Below are 13,905 nucleotides of genomic sequence, written 5' to 3' on the forward strand. Positions count from 1 at the left end.
AGAAGAGGTCCCAAAATAGAACCCTGCGGTACTCCTGAGGATACTTTAACAAGTTTTGGAGCGGTTTGTTCCTGATCGCCTTGAATTGAAACATACTGATATCGATCAGACAGATATGACTTTATGAGATCATTTGCTCTACCATTTATACCAAGGCCATTTAATTTATCTAACAACAGGCTGTGGTCCACGCAATCGAAAGCCTTAGATAGATCTAGCATTACACCAGCCGTATATTTACCATCTTCAATGTTTGTTATCAGTCCTTCAAAAATCTCTATTAGGGCTGAAGTAGTTGATTTCTGTTTTACAAAACCATGTTGATTGGGTGAAATCAGATTGTGCTTAACAAGGTAGGCTACCAGTCTAGTGAGAATGATGGTTTCAAAAATCTTTGAAAAAGCTGTTAAAATTGAAATGGGTCTGAAATTATTTATGTCATGTTTGCTACCTCCTTTGAAAAGTGGAATAACTTTAGCTATTTTTAAAATGGCCGGAAATTCACCAGATTCGAGCATAGAGTTGACGATGCAAGATATTGGCTGGGCAATGGCTCTTTTAAGTTAGTTGAACTTACTTACTACCAAACATGGCCTGGAAATCTGTATGAGATAGAGCGCTCTACCTGATCTCAGATTGTAGAGCACAAAAAGACGCCCAGAATTATACATCTAAATGGTAACAATCCAAAGATATTGTTGATCAAAAACTAAAATTCATCAAAATTGATTTTTTCTTCAAATTTCACTCATTTTTGAAAAATCATAACTCAGTACTCATTGGAGATAGAGAGTTCCGAATGATCTCATTTTATTCAGAATTTTATATTCTAGAAAAAAGGCGAGAGCAAATTTTTTAGTCCGATTACGAGATTTGGCAGAAATAGCTGAAAACTGGAAAATGAGCCGAAAATACGAGGCTTTTGGGCCACTCTGTATCTAGCACAAGGAAATTTTTCATGAAGAAATTGGTTCTTGACTTCTCTTATGTACCCAAAGAATATATATAAAAAATTATAACTACAATAATATAAATTGCATGCACCTATATAGTGACTGGACTAGTATCATTCATAATAATGCCTAAATTTTTAACTGAGCTACAGTAAGGAATGTCATTACCATCTACACTAATTTTGTGAATCGATTCAAGGTCAATATTATTTATAAGACGAGAATATCAGATTAATGCAGGTTGTGTTTTGATGGGATTAAGCTTAAGGCCATTCTTCTCTGTCCATTCAAATATCAAATTGATATCCTGATTCATTATTCCAACTTTTCATTAATTTTTGTTATGAGACAGCTCAAATAAATTTGAAGGTCGTCTGCATGAGTATGGAAACTGGAGAATTCGATGATGGAAGAAAGGTCATTAGCATACCTACAAAGTGAAGAGGAGAGGGCCTAAGATTGAACCTTGTGGTACTCCATGCATAACGTTTTTCCAAGTTAACTTGTTGTCACCGACAGATACACATTGTTTCCCACCTTACAGATAGGATTTGAACCAAACTAACAAGTTGTGACTGAAACCAAGAATAGCTAGCTTATTCAAAAGGACTGTATGATCAACAGTATCGAATGCTTTAGAAGAATCAAATAGGGTGAGGATGGTGCATTTTCTTTGGTCCATAGCTAACCTTATATCATCGGTGACACGAAGCAGAGTTGTCTCAGTTGAATGGAATTTTCTAAAACCTGATTGAAAGTTATAAAGCTTTCTATTGTTGTCTAGAATTTGTACAACTTGAGCATGAATAAGTCTTTCTAGCACTTTGGACAATGCAGGTAGAATACTGATAGGTCTGAAATCCTCAACTTTTTAGGGTGATGCCCGAATTCTTTTATTCCCTGCCAAAGTGATTTAGAGTCTTGTCTATTGTTTGTCATGAACGAATTCAAGTACCTAATCTTTGAGTTCCGTAATTCCTGTTTAACTATATTTCTAAGGCTCCTATACTCTATCAAATTGTCCAAGTCGAATGTCTTTATTTAATCTATCATTTCGGAAGAGATTATATCCAGGTAATGCAACAAGATTTGATGGAATACTAGGCTTTAAAAATGATTCGGATATTCCAATTATATTGATGTCCTGAAAATGGAAGATTGCTCTGAGTTCATCAATGTGACAGCTGAGGGATTGGACGTTAAGGTGAGCAGCCTTGAAAAGTTTTTCGAAAGAGTGGAGCTTATTTGATAGAAACATACCTGCATCATTATTACTATTATTAAAATAATCATACCTACTTGAGGGCGAGCGAGCTGACGTGTCAGTAAGAGGCATCATGGAAGTGGCAGACCAACCCTGGTCCGACCTCAGAACGACACATGATGGGGAAAATGTGATAAAACTAATAAAACCTAAATGAAAAAGTCTCTTGGTTCGAGTGCATTCTGTATGCCTTGAAAGTTCGGCTCCCTTTAAACACTAGTTGTAAAATCACTAAACACAGTAAGATGTAAATGTTGTGATCGGTTGAGTTCCAGTGGTGGATAATCCGAATGGTAAATAAGATGAAAATTGTGGAAGAACAGATCTAGGTAGTGGAAGATCAAGTCCAAGTGGAGATAGGGCGAGATGGAATCCACTAGTGAAACATCGAGTCCAGGTGGAGATAGGGCCGATGGAGAATTCAAAAGAACATTCTGTCCCAAGGGAGCGTTCTGGCACCGCTGCTATTCAATGTGTACACAAATGACCAGCCCATCACGCCCAATGCTCACCACTTCCTTTATGCCGATGATCTGGCTATATTGGTCAAAGATCGTTCTTTTGAAGGAGTGGAACTAAGACTGAATCGTGCATTGGACGAAATTTAAGCCTACTACAAGGAGAGCCACCTTAAACCAAACCCAGGGAAAACACAGGTATGCGCCTTCCATCTAAGATCCAGGGAGACTAGGAGAAGACTGAACGTTACCTGGAACACACCGGCTCACCAAAATATCTTAAGCATGACTCTGGACCAAACTCTGACATACAAACAGCACTGTCAGAATACATCATCAAAAGTCAACTCCAGCAGGATGCTATGCAGCAGTCAATGGGGAGCAAACCCCAGCGTGCTCCTGACATCAGGAGAGGCTCTCTGCTTCCCTATTAGGGAATACACCTGTCCTGTCTGGTGTCGATCAGTCCACGCAAAGAAGGTTGATACATCCCTTAATGAGACATGTCGCATTGTAACTGGTTGCATGAAACCAACTCTCATCGACAAACTCTACAGGGCTGCAGGAATGAACACTCCCAAGATCAGAAGAGCCAACCACGAATACTTGGAGAGGTTCAAACAGACTTTCGATGAGAGACACATGATGTACGGTCAGCTGGAGCCATCGCACAGCCGACAAGTCCAGGAGAAGTTTCATGAGGTTCACACAGCCAGAACCTCCAGACTGGTACCCACTCCGGGAACCTGAGACCACTGGAACCAGTCTGCCATGGAGATCCTGGAGGGCGCTGAATCGGATAGAAACTGGAGTGGCCCCTGTAGAGACCAACCTAGCGAGGTGGGGCTACATAGCAGAGGATGACATTTACTGCGACTGTGGAGAGGCACAGGATATCGGCCACCTCACCTAGCGCCCACTGTGCCCTGTTCACTGCACAGCTGACGACCTCTGGAGGGGGAATGTACCTGCAGAAGACCTAGCCAACTTCTGGGCTGGAAAACTTTTAGAATGTCTGGACACGAAAAAGTAAAATAGTAAGTGTCACATTAAAATTTTGGTCCGCCATCTTGGAACCAACATTTTGAATTCAACTTCATTTTTTTAAATGGGAAGTTGATCATATATATGATACATAGTTTCGAAAGAGAATTTCAAGAGAAAATGAATGGCAAGAACCATACATTGATATCTCAAACTGCTTGAGAGTTATTCACATTCAAAGATACTAATAATATGTGAATGTGAAAATTTTAAATGGTTTGAGATATTGATGTGCGGTTTTCGTCATCCATTATCTCTTGAAACTCTGTTTTGAAATCATGTATCATATGACCCTCCCATGAAAAAAATTGAGATGAATTCAAATGCTGGACAAAAATTTTGAAGCGACAGAAAAGTAGTTTTTCTATTCAAATAGGATACCCAATCAGATCTATTGTAAAATTTCTGTTTTAAAAGAAATATTCAGATGATTCAAAATTTTAAACCAACCCTGCATAATATATGTAATATGCATGGTACAGAAATGGAAAAATTCTATTTTGCAAGGATGTCATTGGGGTTTTGGAGAGAAAGACCTCGCAAAATGAGCAGAAAGATTAATGAGAAGAATTGATGGAGGATTTTCATATTCTTTCTTTGTAATTTTGTATTATGTTCGTTTGTGAAATAAATGAAATTAATTGGTTTTCTTTTAGATTCCATTTTTCTTTCAAGTTCGATTCTTTCAAGAGAAACTTTCACTTGTTGATACTCTTATAAACAGAGTTTTCTGAAAAAAGGTGGCCATAAGTCAGGGCGTGATTCCTCACATCAAAAGAAGAAAAAAGTTCTCATTAACATAGATCCAAAAATGCTTGGTTACCAAATTTTATACAGGGTGGGAGATTTCGTCTACTGGTACCATACATGTATTTTTTGGCTGTTAATTAGAATGTACAATTCAGCGTACTTCATGTGAAATGAACTGCAAAATTGAATAAAACCGTTTCCAGACCTGTAGCTACAGTAATTTTCAAGATATTTGATGGAATACGCGAAACTTGGTCCCGAAAAACAAGTTCCTTCAAGGTTTGAAGCAGATTTACTATGTTAAATTTACAATAAACACAAAATATTTTTCTACAGAACTTGTAGAAAATTTAATTTCGAAGAGGAAGATGTAGAATAAGTCCATAATAGACAAACGCAACCTTGAAAAAATAATCCTTAATTACACACAAAACGCATGAAAAATAAAGAGATTTTTCAGCGTTTTGTATGTAATTGAGGATTATTTTTCCAAGGTTGCGTTTGTCTTTTATAGACTTATTCTACATCTTTCTCTTCGAAATTAAATTTCTACAGGTTCTGTAGAAAAATATATTGTGTTTATTCTACATTTAACATAGTAAATCTACTTCAAACCTTGAAGGAACTTGTTTTTCGGGACCAAGTTTCGCATATTTTGTCACATATCTTAAAAATTACTGTAGATAAATGGTTTTATCCATTTTTTCAATTCATTATATATAAAGTACACTAAATTGTATATCTTAATCAACAACCAACAAATACCTGTAGGGCTTCGTTTCGGCAGGGGAACTGAAATCTTCCACCCTGTATAACTTGGTAACCAAGCATTTTCGGACCTATGTTAATTAGACCTCTGTCTTCTTTCGATGATGAGAGGAATCACACCCTGACATATTTTCAGAACATTCTGTATATGCAATTACTACATATCGATGATATATGATATATGGCATGTTATGTCATATTCTATTGTTTTTATTACCATTTAAATAAAAAATATATAATTTCATATCTATTTTTTTCGAAAACAATATGATGTAAAGCTTGACCATAATAGGAGGCTTTGGAAAAGCTAATTCGTCTAGTGTTTATCCTTATCAGTGAAATAGAAGATTGAATGTTGTTATCTATCAGAAACTGAATCCTTCACAACGAGGCAAAATATTTGTAGGATTACTCTTATCAGTGTTCAGGTCCTATTTTTGTGCGATAAACTCCCTTCTTCTAGGGGAACCAAGTCGAAAGAATATGGATTATTATTAGTATTCCTTACTTTAAAAAATTCTATTTTGCTCAGTTATTTCCTCAAATTCATCAGAAGAATAATAATAAGATGACAAACGATTAGTCGAGTTTTCTCCAATTGTTTCCATTATGGTTGTTGGATCTTATTGGAATGCTTGTTCTTCTAAGATTCTGCAAAAAATAATTGTTCTTGAATATTTCAAGTCGAATATGAATGCATTTATAAAAATAACTTTTAAACTTCTAAAAACACTTTTGTCACAGAAACAAGGGATATTCTCCAACATTTTGACAATGAGAAGCAAATAAAGCAAACGTATAATACTATATTTCATTCAATAAACAGTAAACAAAATCATTGCCATAGCGCAAAAAGATACTAATTGAGTATCGTTACTGAGTAACGTGAGTAACGTATTGAAAATTGTGTCACGAAAAGTTGGATGATCATTAGAACATTTTGGAGACAGGAGGCGATGGTTAAGGAACAAAATAAAATTATCGAAACTCTCCAATCTGAAAAAATATTTCTCACGGAGAAAGTGAACGAACTGTAATTTGGAAAATGTAAATTGTTAATTGGGATGAGTCTCACACAGTCAATAAGAACTTAGATTGTTTTTCAGGAAAACTGATTATATTAAATGAAACATTCCGTGCCATTTCCAGGAAACAGAGTAATAGAGAGGGATTAGATTAGATTAGATTTCTTTATTTATGTATGTTACAATGGGATAGATACTGCGGGAATTTTAACGTCATGTAGGAAGAAAAGAGAGTTACGTAAACTGCACATGGAAACACAGGACCAAAACTTAAAAAATTACTTCACATCTTATGAAAGAGTTTTTAAAAGTGCAATAAAACTAATAAAAGTGTTAGCTCTGTATTTTGAAGTAATTTAACAAGTTTATTTGTTTTGATGCTTGAAATTTTTCAGCTCAGTGAATGTGAAAGTGAATATTTCATGTTAAAAGTTTTATTAAAGGCGATCTTACGTGAGTACAAGTTATTATAAAGAAATTGAAGTTGTCGTCTAACCAAGATTCTGATTTTCGAGTACAATTAGAACAAGCATCAAGCTGTTATTTATCTTATCGCTGTCTTAGTGTGCTAGTAGTGGTGTGTAAATTCCGTATAATCGTCCCTCAGCGTAGTAGTATTGGCCGGTTGGACATTTTGAATCAAACAGGAGTACCAACTTATTTAATCGGCATTGTATCAAGGAGTGCTCTGTATCAGAGCTTGCTCAAAGTTGCCAATTTTATAGGAGCAGTCTGTCTGTAGTGAAAACATTATATATAGGAAATAGTATGACCTATTACATCTGGTTGACGAGATTGATTCAACTGGCAATTATTATTATTTCGGGAAGAAGGTCAATGGGACAGATTAACAACTGTCAAAAAGCTGAACTATCTGTCTCTTTTCTACAGCTCCTCGTACCTACTGTTTATCAGTATTAATTATAAAAACAAAAACATTTATTTTGAAAGCGCAGTTCAAAATTTGAAAAGTCTCTCTTATTCTTTTTCTCCCTCTGGCTCGTATCCCTTCTCATCAGGAGCTTCCAATTTCTCTCCAGGGCCACGATTGCTCTCGTTGGCGTTTCCCAGGTTTTCCTTTGTTACCTTTCCTTTGAGACACATTTTATCAACGCTTTGCTTATTATTATTATTATTATTATTATTATTATTATTATTGTTAGTAGGCATAGTAAGAGACTTCTGGGAAGCTTTTTTGCTCGAAATCCCCTCCCCCCTCTCACCCGCGTCCATCCTGCCTCCCCTTCCCCCCGCCCACAGGGTGGGGGGTGTTCTAAAAATAGATTTCCCCCCCTCTCTCCCTCTCTCTCACTCTCTCTCTCTCTCTCTCTCTCCTTCTCCTTCTCTCTCCCCCTTTCCTTCTCCTTCTCCCTCTCCCCCTCTCTCTTATCTTATCCTCCCCAGTGAGGATGAGGGGGATGAAGAAGGAGAGAGTGATCTCTCTCTCTCTCAGTGAGGGAAAAATTCTCTACTGTCAGATTAAAGTGAATCCGTTTGCTGTCAAATTAAAGTGAATCCATATTACTACATCTATACTGTCAAATTAAAGTGAATCCATATTTCTACATCTTTACTGTCGAATTAAAGTGAATGCATATTTCTACATCTAATGCTATACTGTCAGATTGAAGTGAATGCTAGATGAGGGAAAAAATCCCTTTGAGAGGGAAAAATTTCCCTGGTGACAGATTGAAGTGAATCCTTTTTGCTATACTGTACTAGTGAATCCTTCACTCTACATCTATGTTGACAGATTGAAGTGAATCCTTCACTTTGCAGCTACGCGTTACACCGCTTACCAGTCTTTTTGAGATTTTATGTTTTCGGGGTCAATACGACCCCTTTGTACTGTGCTAACCCCATTTTTTCTGTAATTATTTCGGCTACCTGATTTTCTTTAAGGTTATGTTGTTTGGCTTCTATCCAGTTCATATGAAAACTAACCCGGGCATATCTGGACACGATATCATGTGCTATCCTGTGTATGAATAAATTAAGATAATCTATGAATGGAGCCGAACACTGCAGTCTCATGACAGTGCCCTCTTCCGAATTTTTAATTCCCTCAGCTATTTCATCACGAACACTTTTCACAACGACTTCCATCTCGTTTTTCTTAATAAAATCTCCAATATCATTTTTAGTCACATACTTTTCTGCAATTTGATTAATCAGAATAGCAATGGCATCTTTTGTAATGAATTGTTCAATACCATCCATAATATTAGCTTTTATTGCACTCACCATTTCAGATAATTGTTTTTCAAACTCTTCCTTTGTTAATGAAGAACTAGTCAATTTCTGCAAAGTAGATTCTAAATATTGCTTATCAATTAGCGATGGCTGTGTTTCATTTACTTTAGTAAAAATTTCTGTACTAAGCTGTTTTAATTTAGTATTGAGATAGTTTCTGTCCAGCACCTCCAAATTCTTAATTTTATCTTGTATGGCTTTTAATTTCTCATCTAAATAAGCTTTATCAACTTTATCGTTGTTAATACTCACCAACTGGGATGAAAAGCTGTCTGTTAAAGTTTTCACTTCTCCTAGAGCAGATTCTAAAGTTGGAGTTCTCTCTGCAATAGCTTTATCAATATTAGCACTAAAATTTTGTAATGTACTCAGAATATGTTCTCTTTCAATTATGCTCACTCCAATATTCTTTGTATTTTCCAAAACGAGTTTGGTTATTTGCGAATCCAAATAAAATTTCACAGCTTTGCTGATTCCTTGTTGATTTATCGATTTGATTATCTTCTGCGTTATTGAGTCAATATCACATGTAAGATTAGCAACAGCAGCCCCAGCACTAGGTGTATCAATATTAATATTAATAATATTCGACCGAATCGATGCAGAGTCATCGTAACACTAAACAATTAGTTTTGCTTCTTTTAGCTCTTCAATTATAGACGCGATCTCAATATCATGTCCAGTGTTGCCAGAAGCTTTTGAGGAATAGAGTAAATTTAATCCTTCCACTAATTCGTCAAAATTATCAAAGTATTGATAAATTCTATCATGAGAATTATTTTTTGCAAATTTCAATAAACCCTATCCCTTCTTTTTACTAATTTTTTTACTGGGAAATAACTTCTGAATCATTTGCGATTTAATTCCCTGATTTTGTTTAACATACCCTCTTCGATCTAAATGTATGCCTGTAAGTGTTAAGACTTTTTTATACTTATCCAGATCTCTCTGATTATAAAGATTCGAATTTGGTCTTGAACTGAATAATAACTCAAGTAGACCATGTGTTAAACCAAATCTTTCATTAATTATATCTATATAACCATCGTCGAATATTACTTGCTGATTTCCAATATAATACACGTCATCTTTAGAATTGTATGAAATTCCATAACTAATTGAATTATTCAATTTTTCCACATGAAACGTTTTTAGATATTGTGACAGCACATCATCGTTTTACTAGAGCCAAGTAAACTGTTTTCAAATTTAGTCGAGCTTAAAAGATTGTCTGTTGAACTCTCATAGCTTTTATCATAACTCGAGTGTTCATCACCAATTTCCATACTCTCTTGTTCCTCTTTTACTTCTTCCTTTTTTACACCAGAGTGGAAACTAGATTTGGTTTTTCCCAATTCAATTATAGGTTCTATCAATGGTGATAGAGTTTTCCTATTGTATTCCTCCGATCGTTTTTCAAAATTAAGCAGGCTTCTATGCTTGTCACTGATTACTTTTCTCAATTTCTTAATCTTTTCGATTAAACTCTCCTTCTTGTTATTCACTATGTTCCTTCCTCTCCTCCTCCTATATGTTTTGGACAACATGACTGTACAAAGAATTAATCTCTACTGAACGGAAAGAATCGTGTCCAGTGAATCCCGATATTTTCCTTCCTTTATATCACATTCTTTCAAAATTGTAACAAAATTATGCGGTTTACAATTCCAAACTGTATGACAAAGTTTACTGAAATCTTTATAAGGAATATCTCCTTCAATATGATCTCTGTGAATTAATTTGAGACTCAATAAATCCATCTTAAAAATTATAATCATATTTGCATTGTCTCTAGTGAAATGTTTCTGTGTAGCTCCATAACTCTGAATTAAATATGCTGTGTCAATATTTTGATGATGTCCCATAGTAAAATATTCTCTTATCTATGGCACATTGCTCAGTTGTGAGTCATCAAAAATTACTAAGCTATATTCGGGGATACGGTTCGGATGGGGAATTTGGCTCACATCCTCTTTCATGTGAAATCCGATATTTTTCAAACCTGCAAATACCTTCTTGAGAAAAACATATTCTGGTTGATATAAGCTCTTGCTAAATAAGTAAATGTGCTTAAATCTTGAGCCATTTTCAGCAAATACTAAATTAAATAAGAGATTTGTTTTTCCTCCAGCACTGGGAGAAATAATTAACATCCTTGCATTATGAGGAAGTAAGTCTCCATTTTTACAAAATGCAGGCTTTTCTTTATCTGTAATTAATTTATCAAAGTTAACAATTGGTATCTGACTCATGATTACAAACGTACAGAACGTGATCTGATAAGCTACTGGAAATTTTTTACAAAAGTTAGATCAGTGCCGCTATGAATGAGAGCAATGACCGAGCACACATGCATTAGCATAGAGGGGCGTATCAAGAGATTGGAATGTAGACACCACTCCCCACCTCCTGTCATCATCATCAGACAGAGGATGGATGTATCTACCTTCTCTGTTCCTCACCCTCTTTTCTGCTTATCAGCTATTGAGTGTGCAAAGATTCTTATATTACGAAATGAAACTATGGATTGAAATGAGAACCAATGTTTGATAATAATACTTCTATTATATTTTCAACGAATGTACATCATGATATTTACAATAGATTATTTACAATAAATGTACATGATATTTACAATAGATTACAAAAGATTATTTTTCATCTAATAATTGATCTTTACTAATATAACTAGGTGTTGAAAATCCAATCCATTTCACTAACAATCCTTTTTTATCACGTTTTAATATTTTTTCAATCAAATACACTTGTCTCTCCGATTCGTTTAATTGTGTTTTTTTAATTTCTTCTGCATAAAACCGACCACTAATTACTTCACCGTTTAGATCTCTCAGTGAGTAGGTTATAGGTTTAGAAGGAAATATAGAGTGAGTAGACGGACAACGCGGGTACAACCGCCTTTTTTTATGACTTTTCCCCCCCCCCCCTTCTCCCTCCCCCCGCACCCATCCTACCTTTGAGACACCTTTGAAACGATCTTCTTACTATCATAAATTCTAGATGTACTTGACAACTAGGATGAGATTTTATCATTCTTCCAAGAATATATGTCCAGTAGTAACATTCAAATCCCATCTTTTCAAAACTCTTTATGTGCCAAGCATAGTTGAATATTCTTTGGAAGAATAATAGTGAATTCAAAGTTCTTTTTTGAATCTATATTGATATAAATCATTCTCACCAAATCTTACATTCTTAACATATTATCAAACTGAAAAACATTGTCATTTCTTGTTGTAGTTTTCACAACACTATGTAGCAACGTTTGCTTACCGTGAGACAGCCTTGGGCGTTATCATTACGCACCAATTCTGCTCTTGGCTGATGATTAACATGTTTCAAAATTTCACTTCAGAGAGCTTACAAGGACGAATGCTGTTGCGGTCTAATTCAATACTTCACTATTGTCACGTTTTGCAATTTTAGTTCACATAGCTTACAAGGACAAATGCAGTTCCGCTCTAATTCAATACTTGAGTATTGTCATGTTTTTGCAGAGTTCACAAGGACGAATGCATCTCTGTTCTAATTCATCTCAAATTCGTGCATTAACACGTTTCATACATACTTTTGTTTCAGCTTGGAGAAATGCATGTGAACATTGAAATAGAATGTAGCTATTTCTCCCAAGCAATTTGCATAGTGAAAATCTTTAGATTGATATGATCCTAACTTTAGGGTTTTAGAACATCGGTGTAGATTGAGAGACCCATCTTATCAGTTATTAAATCACCTACTTGATCTTCTGTCAAATTATGCGATTTCGCCTCAATCCAATTCATATGGAAACTAACTTTCGCATAATTTTGCACTATTTGGTATGCTATTCGGTGTATAAATAATGTGAGATAATCGGTGAATGTAGCCGAACATTGTAATCTTGTCACTTCATCATTCTCTGTATTTTTAATTGAAGTTGCTATTTCCTCACGAATTGATTTGAGTGTAGCTTGTAATTCATCTTCCTCAATAAATGCTTGCATTTCACTACTCAGATCATTTTTCAATACATAAGTTTCGCTAAACGTGATTAGCAATGTATTCAAATCGTTTTTTGAAACAAATTGTTCAATCCCCTCCATAAGATTTGTCTTTATCGCATTAGTCATTGCAGATAATCGATCTTCTAACTCTTGTTTTGTTATAACAATGTTATTCAATGCCTGCACAGTTTTATCCAAATATTCCTTATCAACAGATAATGAATGAGTTTCATTTACTCTAGTAAAAAGTTCTGTGCTAAGCTGTTTCAATCTGGTATTTAGATAATTTCTATCTAATACTTGCAAATCTTTAATCTTGTCTGAGATAACTTTCAATTTCTCATCCAAATAATCTTGTCAACTTTATTATCGTTGATCGTATTCAAGTGTGATCTGAATATCTCTGTTGTTGATTTGAGATCATGAAGAGAATTCTCCAAATTGATAGATTTCTCTTTAAGTCCCCTATCGATATTGTCAGATAACTGTTGTAATGTACTGAAGATGTGTTCCTTTTCGATCTTGTTCAATCCAATATTCTTAACTATATTAGATAATTGTGAATCTAAATACGAATGCAGAGATTCACTAACACCCTGTTGATTAATTGCCTGTATTATTCTCTCACTAAAACTGGTAAGATCTGGTCCATTCCATACAATGTCTTTCTTCGCGGCGACTCTCTCGCTTTTACCTCCGAATCTGTGCACGCTCATTCTGCAACTAAACAATAATTTTACCTTCACGCAATTCTTCTATAATTGATGTGATCCCAACATCATGAGCTGAGTGCCCAGCAAGTTCTGATGATTTTAATAAATGAAGTCTCTGAACCAATTCGTCATAGTTGTCATAATATTGGTAAATTCTATTGCTAGAAGTATTTTTTGCAAATTTCAATAAGCCAGAACCTCTCTTACTTGTTTTTTTAACAGGAAACAGCATTTGAATTAAGCAAGACTTTACACCACTGTTACGTTTCACATATCCTCGTCTATCCAAATGAACTTTTGTTATTGATAAAATCTTCTTGTATTTATTTAGATCTTTTTCATCAAAGAGATATGAATTTGGTCTTTGCGCAAATAACAGTTCTAATAGTCCATGTGTAATTCGGAATTTTTCGTTATCAGTATAAAAGAAGTAGTTATCAAAGCTAACAACCATCTCACCCATAAAATATAATTTTCGGTCAGAATCGTAGGAAATTCCATAAGGAATCGAGTTATCCAATTTTTCACTATGAAATGTATACAAATATTGTGCAAGCACTTGATTCTTTATCTTCTTTATGTTACCGCTTGTATCACTCTCAAGCCTAGTTGAATTAAATATACTTGATTCGTTCATGCTTAGATCTTTTTCAGCTGCTGATGGTGATGCAACTTC

General features: G+C 35.0%; 1 protein-coding gene across 1 annotated transcript in view; it reads right to left on the bottom strand.

Annotated features, from left to right (window-relative positions):
- The window catches only part of LOC111051821, a 116,618-nt gene that overhangs the window by 11,075 nt on the left and 91,638 nt on the right, over window positions 1–13,905 (bottom strand). The window contains exon 2 of the mRNA XM_039443578.1: window positions 5,815–5,888. Coding sequence (XP_039299512.1) covers window positions 5,815–5,845 — 31 coding nt within the window. The 5' untranslated portion in view covers window positions 5,846–5,888. The remainder of the gene's footprint in view (window positions 1–5,814; window positions 5,889–13,905) is intronic.

This window comes from Nilaparvata lugens, chromosome Y (assembly GCF_014356525.2).
Source record: "Nilaparvata lugens isolate BPH chromosome Y, ASM1435652v1, whole genome shotgun sequence".
Classification (NCBI taxonomy): domain Eukaryota; kingdom Metazoa; phylum Arthropoda; class Insecta; order Hemiptera; family Delphacidae; genus Nilaparvata; species Nilaparvata lugens.